At 39.4% G+C, this 17,439-nt stretch overlaps 1 protein-coding gene across 1 annotated transcript; it reads right to left on the bottom strand.

Annotated features, from left to right (window-relative positions):
- Nucleotides 1–1,838: 1,838 nt before the first annotated feature.
- LOC133308258 (UDP-glycosyltransferase 92A1) lies at nt 1,839–3,752 on the bottom strand. Its single transcript, XM_061508868.1, has one exon. The coding sequence runs from the start codon at nt 3,585–3,587 to the stop codon at nt 2,136–2,138; it is 1,452 nt and encodes a 483-aa protein (XP_061364852.1). The 5' UTR covers nt 3,588–3,752; the 3' UTR covers nt 1,839–2,135.
- Nucleotides 3,753–17,439: the final 13,687 nt, after the last annotated feature.

Here is a 17,439-nt window from a genome sequence, read left to right as displayed (position 1 = left end):
GAGCTAGAATAGAATCTAAAACTTACAATTATTACATGCTAATCGAGATTTTTTATCGTTCAAGTTTATAATTATTTTAGTGCTCAAGGCTTTCTATGTTATATTGGTATAAATATGCACATTGTTTAATTCTATCAGCAATGGAGTTCAAATTAACTTGTTTGGTATAGCAGTAAGTAGAAGGTGCAATATTTTGGATTTGGGAGTGATAATCGAAGGGATCGAGAAGCTATGAAGTAAAGGATTTCCCATGGGTCTAACTGGGAGCAATACTATTACTGTGCTAGCCTTTTGTGCTTCTTAGCTAGGTACACAATTATATTGTGCTTGTAGTAGTCTGCTTCTGGATATTGGCACAACATTGTTATGTACTTCCAGTTAGACAAAATGTTCAGTTCAGTTTTACTATGTTTATTTCGAGAAGAGATCTTTAACATATCTGAATCATGTTTCGTTTTATATAATATTCTTGTCAGTTAGTTTTAGCAAATTCTGCTTATGTTCTTGCTGATGCGATTTCCTCAATAATGGTTCGTATCAACAGGCTTATTGCTGACGAGTGACGATGATCGCCTTTAGTAATCAATAAGACATAGCAATACTGTGCATCATCATCCCTTTTAACACCCTTTCTCTACCCCCACTAGATGTGCATTTTTATTTCTCTGCTGTTGATTTGATTTACATGCATGGATGCTTATCTGAAGATCCATTACATGATTGACCTTCTATAATCTGTTTGACTGAATTAATTGTCTTGATTCATACTTTCAGGTTGCCGGAATAAATATATAAGCTTTACTTGGCATATTTGTCTGAGGAACCATGTAAAGAATACCATGTAAAAGAGAAAGTAAATTAAGAGATTAAATTACTCTAACAAAATTTACTTTAATTTTAATACAAAAAAAAAATTACTTTAATTTAATATATAAGAATAGATAAATTGAGTGTAGACTAGGTCAAGAGTACCAATCTGCTGCTGTATGGCGAATTCGAAACATGGGTATAGTATAAATGCGAACTTTCTGCTTTGGGGAGAAAATAGCTGTTGTTAACTTCAACTATGTAACCTTCATGATTGTTGTTAGCTTTCCCTGTGATTCTTTCGTACAGCGAATAATCGCTGCACTAGCACAATCCATTCTGTGTTCATTAAGTTCCCTAAGGTGCAAGACTTGGAATTTGTAACCTCAATTTTAGAGGAAGTGAATTGTTCAAAATAGAGGCACTATGTGCAACTACCAGTTTCTCCGTATAAGTACAGGTTGTATTAAATTACAGTACATTTGGTTGAAGATAAATTTTAAGAATACTAGAGAAATGTAATTACTAGGTATTTATAGGGAAAGTTGAATAGATGAGGAAGTTAAAAAAAAGTAATTTGGTTTGACAAAATTTTATCAGGAAAATATATGACAAAAGGCGTGTCAACAGTGCTTTACCCGGATTTTCTCAAAAAACCACCCTCAAATCGAACAGTGCAAATTACTACCTTTCTAAATAAGCCAAACATTTCACATAGATGAATTTTGATCGTTGAACCAAACATGATCAAGTGGAAATCCACATGAAAGTTGTCTGAGTTTCTTCAACAAAACCCTCCAACCAAACACCACCATGTTCAATTCTTATTTATATAAAACAAAAAACAGAATGAGAGTGTGTGCTTGCTTTGGTGGAGCGGGGAAGCACCACGTTTCGTGAGGCAGACCTCACGTTGCAATCACAGTTTTTTGTGTCAGAGCATTATAGATCCCCATGTAGGCTTGTACATAAAACATTATTTTGGCATTTATTGCGATCATAATACAAAACAAAGAAAAACATATAATATAATAGTCTGATAGAGCTGCCGACAAAACATTTGCGGGCTGAAGTCGAACCACCCATGGGTGATTGTATTAAATGGCTGATCATAAAAGTTTTGCGAAACTAATTTAGTACAAGCACACACATCACAATCACAATGGTCCAAGGTCCAAGGGTGTTCCCACAAATGGGTAGCCCCTGGTTCGAATTCCATCAGGTAGAAAATATAGCTTCAAATAAGAAATATGATACTGAAAACTTTATGGGGTTGAGAGAAATTGCAGGAAAACAAATTATTCATTCAGTCTCATTTCTTTTCTCCTTTATGGACAGTATGCTATTGCTGCAGCTGATAAGAACTCATCCATGGCCCTAACAGATGACCCCTTAAAGCTATCTTCATCTTTCAAAGCATTCCTTATCATATCTCTAACGAGGCCAGCTTTCTTCCTCATCTTCATTCCATTCTCCGTCTCGTTCATCACCAATTCAATCTTAGCCACTATATCTTCATGCTTAACCTCACAGCTTTTCCCTCTAGCAACCTCAACACAAACACCAACCTCTTCCTCCAACAACTTGCAGTTGAAAAACTGCTCCGCCGCCATAGGCCACCCAAGAATAGGAACACCATGACTAAGAGATTCCAGCACAGAGTTCCATCCACAGTGACTCAAAAACACAGACACTGCTTCGTGTGAGAGAATTTCCACTTGGGGTGCCCAATCATGCACTATCAAACCCCTCTTCGATTCCTTAATCTTCTCCATAAACCCTTCTGGCAACCATTCTTCCGCTCTGAACTCCGAATTTATGTCAAAACCAATGGGTGGCCTCACAACCCAAATGAAATTCTTCCCACTGCGCTCCAACGCCATTCCCAATTGCATCATTTGCGAAGCAGAGATTGTGTTCATCGATCCAAAACAAACAAACAACACCGAATTCGAAGGCTTCGTGTTAAGCCATTCATGGCAAAGCTCAGGGTTGATTCCTCCTCCTTTCCCTCGCGAACCGCTTCCGGTCGAGAGGAGAACCGGCCCGATTGCCCAAGCCGGCCGGCCGAACTTCCGGGTGAAGTAGCGCAGCCCAACCGAGTCAAAATCCTCGACCGTGTTGAACAAAAACCCGTCCGAGTTGACCCACTCGGAAAGATTCTTGCTTTGGAACAGAGACCACGGATCAACACCATCTGCTTCTGATATATTGTTGGGTAGCTGCGTCCTGTGAATAGCACGCGCTTCTGGAAAATCCGGCAACGAAAAATGGTCGGAGTCGACGCGCCGGTGGGGAAGGTTCATCCAGAGAGAGCAGTAACATGCCAAGCCATAACCGCTACAACCGCTGAAGATAACATGAAAGACACCGAGTTGTTTGGCGACGCTTGCGGTCCAACCAAAGAAAATGTCAGCTATGATACATAGTTGTTGTTGTTGTTGTTGGTCAATGATGTTTTGGATGAGTTTGTTGAAAGCTGGTCTCATAGAAGTAGATGCTTCGAGGAGTCGAATGACGAGGTTGTATGGGATGACATCGGTGTTCTCTGTGTTGGGAGGGAGGCCGTGATCGGAGCTTTTGAAAGGGATCTCAAGGAGGTTGATGGAGGAGTGTGGTGGGAGAGAGGTTCTGAGCTTTTTGATGTTTAAAGAGGTGTTGATTATTGTGATGTTGTAGTTTTTTCTTTGTTCTAGGTGAAGGGCTAACGCCAAAAAAGGGATTATGTGGCCTTGTGCCATGAATGGGAATAACACTATGGATTGTTTCCTTTGTGCCATTGCTGCTGAGGACACACAAACAAACAGAGAGAGAAAGCGAAAGAGAGAGAGAGAGAGGAGGAGTTTTTGTTCAACGTTGATTTTAATTTTTTTATTTTCTTCTTTTCTTCTCCTTGGAATTCTTCTGTTGCCTTTACTTTATTATTAATGAAATTGAATATTTTGATGGTGGGTGGGTAATACAAAAAGGAAACCTCGTTAATGACAACGAATAATATTCTAGACGTGGTTTAGTTTGGTGGGGCGTTCGTTAATTTATTGGCTGTATTTTTTTTTATTTTATGGCTCTAATTATGTTTTTGGATGAGTTATGTCCTAGTCTCAAATAATTCAGCTCTAACTAACCTCAAATATCTTCTTTGGGATCCATATCCTTCTCTTTTGGTAAAACAAAAATGTTATAATTAAAAGTTAAGTCGAATGTTAAAGTGGAAACTTCTGACAGATAGGCAGCAGAAAAGGTAGCAGTATAAGTGTATAACTATTAACTACACTAGCGATAAAAAAAAAGTAAAAGAAAAAAATATTTACGTGAAGTTTTTTCAAATTATTAAAAAAAATATGTATAATTAATTTAAGTGGAATTCAAAGAATATAATTAAAAAAAGTAAAAATCTCAATAATTTTCAATAATTAATTTTAAAATTAAAATTTACAATAAAAGGTGTTTAAAAAAATTAAGAGACTTTAGTACTTTTAAAGAATAAGTTTCAATGTGATATTTAAAAATAAATTATTCATTCAAATCACATTTTCCTTAAAATCTCGGTCTTCCGGAGTGAATGTGAATTATGGTTCAAACTTCAAATTTTGTAATGTGAATAACTTTCGTATAAATCAAAAAACATTATGTACTAAAAAAAAACATTAGATACGTTGTGTTTGTGTATAAAAACTTGGGTGTGTTTGTGTTTATAACTTTTAAGGATACTTTTGTGCTCTTTTTTTAAGAAAAAAAAATACTTTTTTAATTAAAAAGTCTGGTAAAACATTTAATAATAATAAATTAATTTTGTAAACAAAAAAAGCAAGAATATAAAAAAATACTGTTTAAATTCTTTTTCTTGTAAGTAAAAAATAGTAACTTCAAAAATAAAATAAAAATGGTAAAAATATTATTCAATGTTTCTTGAAGCTAGAATTAATTTCATTTTTTCTAGCTAAAACAAAATAAAATGTGGGAGTGGAAGAATAACTGAATAAATGCAGAAAATGCGGAAATATTTCCGCAGAACACAGGTAGAAGCCTACATTTGTGGTGGATAACCCAACCCAACATAAATGTTGTATTGTCCTTAAAAAGCCCATTCATAACTGATCGTCGAAGCCTGTATCATCAGGTTAAGAACTCCAAATTCGTACCCTAACAATTTTGGCTCTTTGACCAACAGGAATTTTTTAAGGTTTTAATTTATCAATGTTGTATTTGATTCACGATATTTATCAATGGGGTCATTTAGTGACGCGAGCCAGCATCACTTAGTGCCGAGAGCCGACAAAACGAGCTTGGCTCGGCGAGCCAACCCGCCAAACGGGGCGGAGCCGGCTGAGTTTTTCAACCCATGATGGCGGGCATAGGCGGGCCGAGGCAGGTCAGTGTAGAATAGGCTCGGGCTGGCGGGTCAACCCGCCAAACGAAGCGGGGCGGGCTGAGTTTTTCAGCCCATTTTCAAAAACGGGACGGAGCGAGCTGGCTCATTTTTTGGCGGGTTGATGGCGGGGTCGGGCGGGCCGCCCACTTTGCCATCTCTAAGTGCCGCTACCATCCCCGCGTTACTCACATTCTTTTATTTTTATTTTTATTTTTTTCAATTGAGTGATGCGCCTCATCTCCTAGGGCACTCACAAGATTGTGTCAAGTGGCACAATCTCGTTAGTCCCGTTACCGTAAAACTTCGGAAAGTCATAACTTTTGACTCGCGTATCCAAATGAGATGTTTTTTTTATTTCACGTAACTTTTCGAGATCTACGCAATGACACCTCATTTGACATATTTTATCTCTCACAAACATAGTTCAAATCTGTAAAAAAGTGGAACTAATGTTGTAAATTTGAACTATGTTAATGGAAGATAAAATATGTCAAATGAGGTGTCATTGCGTAGACCTCGAAAAATTATGTGAAATAAAAAAAAATCTCATTTGGATACCCGAGTCAAAAGTTATGACTTTCCGAAATTTTACGGTAACAGGACTAACGAGATTGTGCTGTAACACCCCGTATATATACGGTAATGTTATTATACTATCGTATTAAGCAGCGCTTAATTAAAAATGCGGAATATCTTTTTCTTTTCAATTATGATGTCATTATCGTTACCAACTTGCTTATTAATCAATTAATAAAACATCGCCGGTATGTAATTGCAATAAAACAACTAACTGAAATACCTTATAACATAAATAATAAAAGTGTGTCTCTATAAATCACGGAACTACCACAAGTAGGCCGGACCAACTAGCAGGTTATACAACTCCAATCTAAAAGAACTGACATAAAGTGTCATGGACAATCCCCATGCTCACTCAAATAAGGCAACAAGCTCAACATCAGTCTCAACAACAACATAATCATAAATAGCGGGAAACATAAACAGCATCCAAATCCAGTCATGGCAACAATACAACATAATATCATAATCAGCTAAGCTCTGGCCTCCTGCCGCCAGAGGCATCAGTCACCATACTACCTGAACCTGAAATAAGCATTCCCTAAACGTGGGGTGAGATCTCTAAACAAGAAATCTCAGTAAGACAAGGGGTCCTCAAGGATCTTCCACCCCAAGCTCACTTACATGTGCAATATAAGTTTAAAAGCAGTTCATCAATATCATTTCTAAAACAGTGCAATGCAGCAGATAATCATGTCATGTGTGTCAATTCTATTCTACTGGCCAGAGAAATGCAGGATTTATATACGCCAAATACCCACACATAGTGCAAGACGCCACTTGCATTCACCCCGGATCACCATATCGTATGACGCCACATACTCAGGCTTACCCTCAAGATGAAACAACACATGCATATTAAAAGCCATTACACATAAAGCTCAACAACATTTCAAATATTCAAAGCATGTAACACAGCATGCATATAACCACACCCCCATGGGACATGGTGGAACCACAACATGGCTAAACCGAGGACACGAAAGCTTACCTTGCAAGCTAACACCCAAGGCCAAGAGTCCACAGATCAAAGTCCAAACACAGCAGATTCGCAATCTGTTATGGACCAACAATATATCAATAACATGCACCGCAAGAATACAATATTAAGACAACGCATTTCCATTACGTTTTACGTCTTAAGGCTCCATACCAAGTCATAAGCCCTTAATCACTTGATTCTGACTTACTTCATTAATTACAGAAGTTCAACTTCATCAATCTCGGGTCCATAAACCCCCAATAGCCTACTGTACACACAGCACAACTACTGTTCAACAAAATCCCAGAATATTCGGATATTCCACGGGGCATATCCGGATATCTCACTGACCATATCCGGATATACAATATCCAAATATTCAGATTCCCATATCCGGATATGCAAATCCCATATCCGGATATCACATCCGGATATTTCTCGGGCACATATCCGGATATTTCACGACAGAATGCAGAAACTGCATTTCATGAAGATATCCTTCCAAGGTTCCATTTTTAACACTTTTAAACGTTAAAGCATGCATCTTTATACTGTTTAAGGGTCATACCACTATTTGTTACTTGTTTAACTCTTTAAACATGCAAAGACACTTCTTTTATTCAACAAAACACATGATCAAGGTTGGTACAACTCACCAAAGCTCAAAACAGAGGAATAAGCCTATTGGAGCTCTCAAATCTGCCTCTACAGGTCTGACCTTCAAGGCACATGAAAATGACTTCACAAAGGTTGGTTCTTTCTCACCAAAGGTCACCACTTGGACCTCAAAGTGCCATAACCAAGGCTCACAACATTCAACTCACAAACTCAGAACCTCTCCACCTCACTTACAGTGACAAGAACTCAGAAAAGCCCTCACACTCCCACACCAAGCAAGGTGGTATGTTAGCCAAGTTGAGACACGTGAAACACGTCGTGGATGTTAGCCAAGTTCGGAGGCAAGGCAAGCCGGTAGGCAACAGGTTCTACTCTACCAAGAATCTGGTATGGCTCAATAAACCGCGGGCTCAGCTTCCTCACTCCGAGTGCCCGTCCAACACCGGTGACAGGTGAAAGTCTCACAAACACGTGCTCACTCTCACTGAACTCCAGTGGACGATGCTTGACATCGTAGTAACTCTTCTGACGATTCTGCGTCTGCTTCAGCTTTTCCCTGATCATCTGGATCTGCAAGGTGGTATCTTGGACAAAGTCCAAACAACTCACGATCCCCAACCTCAGACCAGCAGGTAGGTGTACGACACCTCCTACCGTAGAGCGCCTCGTAGGGTGTCATGCCCAGGCTAGCATGGAAACTGTTGTTATACGAAAACTCCACCAATGAAAGGTATCTATCCCATGCTGAGCTCTGCTCCAACATGCAAGCCCGCAACATGTCCTCCAAGGTCTGGATAGTTCACTCAGTCTGTCCATCAGTCTGAGGGTGATAGGATGTACTCAGTCTTAACTGCGTACCAAAAGCTCCCTGCAGCGCCTCCCAGAACCGAGATGTGAACTTTGGGTTCCTATCACTGATGATACTCTCGGGCACCCCGTGAAGCCTCACAATCTCGCAAACGTAAAGCTTGGCCAAATGTTCTGTAGTGAAGCTCACCTTCACTGGAAGAAAATGGGCAGACTTTGTCAATCTGTCCACAATGACCCATATCGAGTCACAGCCAACCTGAGTCTTCGGCAAACCCACAACGAAGTCCATGGAAATGCTCTCTCATTTCCACTCTGGAATCTGAAGAGGTTAAAGCTTACCAGACGGCTTCTAGTGTTCAATCTTCACCTTCTGGCAAATCAAACACTTGGACAGATACATAGCTATGTCCTTCTTCATTCCTGGCCACCAGAAATTTCTCTTCAGGTCTTGGTACACCTTCGTAGCACCAGGATGAACAGTAAACTGTCCCTTATGGGCCTCCGCCATAACCTCTTCGGTCAAGGGACCTCGAGGAATCACAACACGCTTCTGAAACAACAGAAGTCCATCCTCATTCCAAGACACACCGTATTGGTTCTTCACGTAGTCGAGACACTCTCTCTGCACTTGTGCCTCTTGGATCTTCTCCATAAGCTCATTCCTGACTCTCACAGTCTCCATCTCGAGAAGTGAACCCCCAAACAAGGTGGTCACCTTCAGATTTCGAAACTTCTCTATGAGGTCGAAAGCATCAGCTACCACATTGGCCTTGCCAGGATGGTACTTCAACTCAAAGTCGTAGTCCTTCAGAAACTCCATCCATCTCCTTTGCCTCATGATCAGCTCTTTCTGATCAAACAGATACTTCAAGCTCTTGTGATCACTGACCACCGCAAACTGCATGCCAAACAGGTAATGCCTCCAAATCTTGAAAGCAAACACAATCGCAGCCAACTCCAAATCATGAGTCAGGTAGTTCTCCTCAAGAGGCTTCAACTGCCTCGAAGCAAAAGCAACAGCTCTACCAGACTGCATCAACACACAGCCCAACCCCTTTCCAGAAGCATCACAGTAAAGCTCAAACGGCTCCTCAGGATCAGGAAGGACCAACACAGGTGAAGTAGTCAATCTCTCCTTCAACTCCTGAAAGTACGCCTCACACTCGTGAGTCCACACAAATGGAGTCTCCTTTCGGGTAAGGCGAGTCAAAGGGAGAACCATGGTGGAGAAACCCTTGATGAACCTCCGATAGTAACCTGCCAAACCTAAGAAGCTTCTCACCTCCGTAACTGTCTTGGGCCTCTCCCAATCTAATATGGCCTCAATCTTGTTGGGATCCACTGCAACTCCATCTGCTGAAATCACATGCCCCAGAAACTTGACTGGTTTGAGCCAAAACTCACACTTAGAAGGCTTAGCATAAAGCTTTTTCTCCTTCAGCACTTGCAGAACTATCCTCAGATGCTCCGCATGCTCCTCCTCAGTCTTGGAGTAGATCAGAATATCATCAATGAAGACAATCACAAACTGATCCAGATACAGCTGGAAAATCCTGTTCATGTAATCCATGAACACTGTCGGTGCATTGGTGAGTCCAAACGGGATCACCAAATACTCAAAGTGACCGTATCTCTAACGAAACACGGTCTTCAGGACATCCTCCGGCTTCACCCGAATCTGATGGTATCCTGATCGGAGATCAATCTTGGAATACACGCAAGCACTCCTGAGCTGATCCAACAGATCATCAATCCGAGGAAGGGGATAATTGTTCTTGATCGTCACCTTGTTCAACTGCCGGAAGTCGGTGCACAATCTCATTGTCCCGTCCTTCTTCTTCACAAAGATGATCGATGCTCCCCAAGGAGACACACTCGGCCGGATGAAATCTTTCGCCGAAAGATCCTCAATATGCTTCTTAAGCTCAGCCAACTCCGGTGGCGACATCCGATATGGAGCTAAAGAAATCGGCCTTACACTAGGCAACAAGTCAATGGAGAACTCTATCTCCCGCTGTGGTGGAAACTCAGGGATCTCCTCAGGAAACACCTCTAGGAACTCCCCCACCACAGGAATGTCAGTGATATCCTCCTGCGTCCCACTCACCAAACCTCCCAAAATGACATAACCAAATGCCCATGCTCTCAAGGCCTTCCTAGCCTGCAGCAATGAAATAAATGGCAAGGAACTAGCTGTGGAATCACACGGAGACATCACCACGCGCTTTGCACAACAATCAATCAGTGCACAGTTTCTAGACAAGCAATCCATGCCCATAATAATCTCCAAGTTGGCCATCTGCAATCCTATCAGATCCACCGAGAACTCACGGCCATCCCACTGAAACGCTACATCGCGATGTACAGTGGTAGAATCACATATTTCTCCGGTGGCGGTAGTCACCCTCAACGGTGGAGAAAGCACAGACATGGGAAACTCAAGCCCCAAAGCAATCGGGGTAGCAACAAACGAATGCGTAGCCCCGGAGTCAAACAATGCATCAACAACAAAACCACCAATAGACACAGTACCTCTAACGAGGTTCTGAGCGCTGTCCGACTGCTGCCTATCCAAGGTGTACACACGCCCAACAGAAGGTGGCACTGCAGGTACCGAAGTAGAAGCCATCGGAACCATCTGCAAAGGAACTGCCTGAACAACTGCAGCTCTCGCCGTCGACGACGGACAGTCTCTAGAGAAGTGGCCCTCCTTGCCACACTGGAAACAGATCAACTGACCCGAAGCACAACGGCCAACATGCTCCTTTCCGCACCTCGCACATCTCGGAGTGGAAGGAGGCCTAGCAAAACTCCTCTGCTGTGAAGCAGTCCTCTTGAACTGACCAGGCGCCTGCCTAGTCGCCAATTGTTTACCCTTACCCTTCCCAGCAAACTTCCTGTCCTTCCAAGAAGTAGAAACAGGAGTGGAACTAACAGTCCCCTTGGCCTCGTCGACCTTGGCCCTCTTGGCCTTACTAGCTATGCAGACATCCTCAATGTCCTTGCACTGCTAAACCAGTGTACCAAAGTCTCTCGAAGCAGCTCTAGCAATATGCTCAGCAATCACCTCACTAAGTCCTCTACGAAACTTAGCAGCCAAAAACAACGGAGTAGGAGGAACCATCCAGAAGTGCGCAAACTTCACTAGCTCATTAAACTTGGCCAGGTACTCGTCAACAGACATCGAGCCCTGAACCAATCTGTCAAACTCCCCCTGCTTCCTCTCATGCGCATCGTAGGGAAAGTATCTGCCCAAAAAGCACTCCTCAAAGAATGGCCACGTCATGACACGACCCTGCATCTCATAAGCATGAGAGGTGTTCGTCCACCACTCATGGGCATCGCCCTCCAGCATGTAAGTCGAGAACATCAGCTTCTGTGGGTCTGTACACTGCATGACCCAAAATATCTTGTCCAGCGACTCCAGCCATCTCGCAGCAGCAATAGGATCCAAAGACCCCTCAAACACAGGTGGCTTATGCTTCCTGAAAGCATTCAGCCGGCGATCTATCACATCACGATCCTCAGCAGGCTCTACAAGAGTCTCCCTCGTCTCAGCGACATGAGCAGCACTGCCAATGTGACTCAGGCTCTCATCCTGAACACTAGGTGGAGGCGGCGGTGGGGGTGGTGCTTGGCCTACAGCAAGACCAATCCTCATCTCCTCCAACATGACTCTCATCATCGTCATGTTCGCCATCCTGTTCTCCTCGAGGACATCCTCAGTGGTCCTCCGGTTCGCTTCACGCCCTCTTCTGCGGCTATCCGGTTCGCCTCGCGAACAACATCCATCATTGCCGCGTTAGCCCATCTAGTGGCTTCCTGATCGGCTAACCTAACCGCCTGCATCTCAGCCAATGCAGTCAGGATAGGATCGGGTTGATCCTCAGAAGTCTCTCGTGTTCTCCCGTATCTTACCATGACTCTGCACAAGTTACACAATTTATGAGTTAATCAGCCCCACGCAATGTGATTACATATGCATTATCATAATAAAATTCGACGGAGTAAACACACAAGACAGACACAACCAAACATCCTAACTATTGCAATACATACAGGCTTTTCCCTCAAACCATTGCTCTTATACCATAAATGTGACACCCCGTATATATCCGGTCATGTTATCATACTATCGTATTAAGCAACGCTTAATTAAAAATGCGGAATATCTTTTTCTTTTCAATTATGATGTCATTATCGTTACCAACTTGCTTATTAATCAATTAATAAAACATCGGCTGTATGTAATTGCAATAAAACAACTAACTGAAATACCTCATAACATAAATAATAAAAGTGTGTCTCTATAAATCACGGAACTACCATAAGTAGGCCGGACCGACTAGCAGGTTATACAACTCCAATCTAAAAGAACTGACATAAAGTGTCATGGACAATCCCCATGCTCACTCAAATAAGGCAACAAGCTCAACATCAGGCTCAACAACAACATAATCATAAATAGCGGAAAACATAAACAGCATCCAAATCCAGTCATGGCAGCAATACAACATAATATCATAATCACCTAAGCTCTGGCCTCCTGCCGCCAGAGGCATCAGTCACCATACTACCTGAACCTGAAATAAGCATTCCCTAAACGTGGGGTGAGATCTCTAAACAAGAAATCTCAGTAAGACAAGGGGTCATCAAGGATCTTCCACCCCAAGCTCACTTACATGTGCAATATAAGTTTAAAAGCAGTTCATCAATATCATTTCTAAAACAGTGCAATGCAGCAGATAATCATGTCATGTGTGTCAATTCTATTCTACTGGCCAGAGAAATGCAGGATTTATATACGCCAAATACCCACACATAGTGCAAGACGCCACTTGCATTCACCCCGGATCACCATATCGTATGACGCCACATACTCAAGCTTACCATCAAGATGAAACAACACATGCATATTAAAAGCCATTACACATAAAGCTCAACAACATTTCAAATATTCAAAGCATGTAACGCAACATGCATATAACCACACCCCAATGGGACATGGTGGAACCACAACATGGCTAAACCGAGGACACGAAAGCTTACCTTGCAAGCTAACACCCAAGGCCAAGAGTCCACAGCTCAAAGTCCAAACACAGCAGATTCACAATCTGTTATGGACCAACAATATATCAATAACATGCACCGCAAGCATACAATATTAAGACAACGCCTTTCCATTACGTTTTACGTCTTAAGGCTCCATACCAAGCCATAAGCCCTTAATCACTTGATTTTGACTTACTTCATTAATTACAGAAGTTCAACTTCATCAATCTAGGGTTCACAAACCCCCAATAGCCTACTGTACACACAGCACAACTATTGTTCAACAAAATCCCAGAATATCCGGATATTCCACGGGGCATATCCGGATATGCAATATCCGGATATCTCACTGACCATATTCGGATATCCAATATCCGGATATTCAGATTCCCATATCCGGATATCCAAATCCCATATCTGGATCACATATCCGGATATCCAAATCCCATATCCGGATATCACATATCCGGATATTTCTCGGGAACATATCCGGATATTTCACGACAGAATGCAGAAACTGCATTTCGTGAAGATATCCTTCCAAGGTTCCATTTTTAACACTTTTAAACGTTAAAGCATGCATCTTTATACTGTTTAAGGGTCATACCACTATTGGTTACTTGTTTAACTCTTTAAACATGCAAAGACACTTCTTTTATTCAACAAAACACATGATCAAGGTTGGTACAACTCACCAAAGCTCAAAACAGAGGAAGAAGGCTCTTGGAGCTCTCAAATCTGCCTCTACAGGTCTGACCATCAAGGCACATGAAAATGACTTCACAAAGGTTGGTTCTTTCTCACCAAAGGTCACCACTTGGTACTCAAAGTGTCATAACCAAGGCTCACAACATTCAACTCACAAACTCAGAACCTCTCCACCTCACTCACAGTGACAAGAACTCAAAAAAGCCCTCACACTCCCACACCAAGCAAGCTCTCACAAGCCCCAAGGTATTTGGAGAAGAAACCAAGGAGAAAGGAAGCTCCTTGGCTCACCATAATGGAGGAGAAGGTGGAAAAGGGTGGCTGGAGGTGTTTCAGAACATGGAGGCACGTAGGAAATCTGGTCTAGGGTTTTGTGCCCAATGATTAGAGTATATATAGCCACTTTCAATTAAAACACACAATATTAAATTTAATTGTTACGCTTAGCATTTTAATCCCAAACTCTGGATTATTAACCTACTCAATTTTACAAGAATTATCATATTTTTCTTATAATTTTCAGAGCACCTTTCCGGTACGCGCTTTTCAAAGCCAGTACCGGTTTCTAGCACCAGTTCTCATTATTTGGACTTGAAACTCGTTTTACAAGTCCTACATATTATTCTAGTAATTATCATGAACTTATTATAATTTTCTGGGATACTTTTTTGGTACGCATTTATACCGACTAGCAGAACCGGTATCTGCACTTTTCTTCCGAAAAGCGACTTTCAGCATTCTTAATCACTTACTATAATTATTAAAGCGTCATAATAATTGTTAGGGTCAATTATGGAATCATTTCCTATTTTCTCATAATGTATTAATTAAATTCTTTAATTAACGGTGCGAGTTCTTACATTCACCCCACCTTTTTAGGTCAGGCCTATGTAAAAAATATTGGGACTGGCTTGACCTGTTAGCCTGTGTAGGTCCCAAATTACAAGTTTGACCTGACCTATATTTAAAAAATAAAAGCCTTGGCCTAGGCCTATCAGCCTGTTTAAGCCTATTAAACATTCAACAATGAAAAGAATAACTAAAATAATATTACTTTATTATTTAAAATTATTAAAATAATAATTTTATTTATTTTATTTAAAATAAATAATATGATATAGGCCGGCCTGTAGGCTTATAGGCCCGACAAGTACACAAAAGTCTATGGCCTGTTTTCTAAATAGGTTTTTTTAAAAGCCTGAGCTTATTCTATTTTACTATTTATAATAGGTCAAGTGTGGCCTAATATAGGCTAGACCGTAGGCCCCTGTAGATCAGCCTAGCTCATTTACACCCCTACACATGGCTCAATAACGAGGGTGAACCAGCATATGAGTTTCATCTTGTTACTTATATACGGGCATTGATGGACACATATACGGGCATGGATGGACAGAGATTGGCAAGTGAAAATAAAGCATACCTATAGAAAGGGAAATTTTTGTGCTGATTGGCTTTCTAATCTCCCTCTAGTTCATCAAGATCATGAAGATTTCTGTGATTTTTTGACCTCTCCCCTTGATATTTATTTGCTTTATTTAGCTGATTTAGGTAGTGTTTGTAGAAACAAGTGTATTTATTATTCTTAACCTGTGTGGGGTCTTGTCCCATACAGGATACCAAAAAATAAAATAAAATTATATTACTAATTTTTTTTAGAAATTATATTTTTCATAGTTTATGTTAGTAGTATGATAGTTTGCTACTGTAGAGCATATAAACTACTATCTTCTAATAAATAGAATTGAAGTTATAAGAACAATAGTTTAATTTTAATTGGGTTATTATCTTTTGTTTTTGCATAACAATGATTTGTGGTTTAAATTTATGATCTCATCATTAACCTATTTCTAATGACTTGAGTTAAAGTTAATATTCAATTAATTTATTTTAAAATTATAATGAAAATTTTGAGTTATTTAGAAGATCATTAATGACATTTATTACAATTAATATTCATTTGGAACAATTGAGTTAGTACTAAATGTATATATTTAAATCGGGTGATTAATTCAGTAATCATTGAAATTGATAACTTTTCCGTTTTATAAGCACCTCTCACTTACATATAAGCATTGGTCCAGTCACCTAAAAACTACGTCGTTTTGTGTGGGATAAAAGAAGTTCGCGTTCAAAATTAATTATATAAAATAGAAATATTATATTTATTTCTATCTTTGTATGGTTATAATTCTCCATAATTAATGCTTTATATTTATTTCCACTTTTGTATGGTTATATTTCTCATATTTAATGCTTTCACACTGTAAAACGGCGTAGTTTTATATGACTGCACTAATCCTCAGGTGGAGTCACTGTACATCCGCTAAACCCTATATATATATATATATATATATATATATATATATATATATATATATATATATATATATAGGATCCTTTGACGCTGATGTCAAAAATCTTATCCTATATATATATGGAGCATGTTATATTTACAAAATTTTTTGTTTACAAATTCTTACAAACTATACTATCTTCTCTCGGGAGAACACTAGTCATGCTATCTTCTCCCGGGAGAACATAGTGCAATTTACAAAAATTTGTAAAAAAGATTTGTAAACAGATTCTTCTTATATATATATATATATATATATATATATATATGAGATAGGATACTTTGACACCAGTGATCTTACATGTTTGCAAATCAGAGTCGTTGATCTTTTTTGATCTAACGGCTCTCAAATGAGGTGTCAAATTTCAAATTTGACACTGGTGTCAAAGGATCTGCCTCTATATATATATATATATATATATATATATATATATAATATTAATTTATGTTGGTATAAATGTTATATTTAGTCTTAGTAATTGGTTTTACTTAAATATAACGGTTTTTATTAAGATCAACATCTATATTATTAATTATTAAAATATAAAAATTTTAATTTCAAATTTGGTTAACTTAGAAACTTATTAATCAAAAGTATTTATTAAATTCTTTGAAAGAATTAATTTATATTTATAAATAATATTTTAAAGACAAATATAAAAGAATTGTATTTGTTTAAATAAGATAAAAAAAACCACTGTTAAAATTGAATTTATTTAATAACTCAATAAATTAATATACGTAATTAAATTATGTAATGTGAAAATTATGTAACCGATGAATAATATAAAAAAAATCAGGGATACTTTTGTGTTTGCATTGAAATTTTCATAGCAAACAAAAAGTGTAAATATAATAAGAATTAACTACAAAACAATCTTAGCTAGCAGAGGTCATTGGCTTCCTCAACCGATAACCTTCTTAGATTAGCTACCCTTATATGCAATTTGTTCAATTAGAATGCCACTTTGGTTAATGGTTGTTTTAGCCACTAACATTCATTACATTACATATATCTATACACACACACAATTTAGTTGGCAAAAGATTTAACCAATTCGAACCATTATTCAATGTCACATACATTTGGATAGTTACAAACTTGAAGAAGAGAGATTAGTCTAAATAAAAACAAGTTCCAAATTCCATTTTATT

The sequence above is a fragment of the Gastrolobium bilobum genome, unplaced genomic scaffold (genome assembly GCF_033153095.1).
Source record: "Gastrolobium bilobum isolate Gb01-03AN ecotype WA unplaced genomic scaffold, APGP_CSIRO_Gbil_v1 utg2351, whole genome shotgun sequence".
Taxonomy (NCBI): domain Eukaryota; kingdom Viridiplantae; phylum Streptophyta; class Magnoliopsida; order Fabales; family Fabaceae; genus Gastrolobium; species Gastrolobium bilobum.
This window is presented reverse-complemented; position numbering and strand designations above follow the sequence as displayed.

Bases quoted from the DNA above. Each gene is read 5' to 3' on its own strand.
- LOC133308258 (XM_061508868.1), bottom strand. From the start codon at position 3,587: ATGGCACAAAGGAAACAATCCATAGTGTTATTCCCATTCATGGCACAA.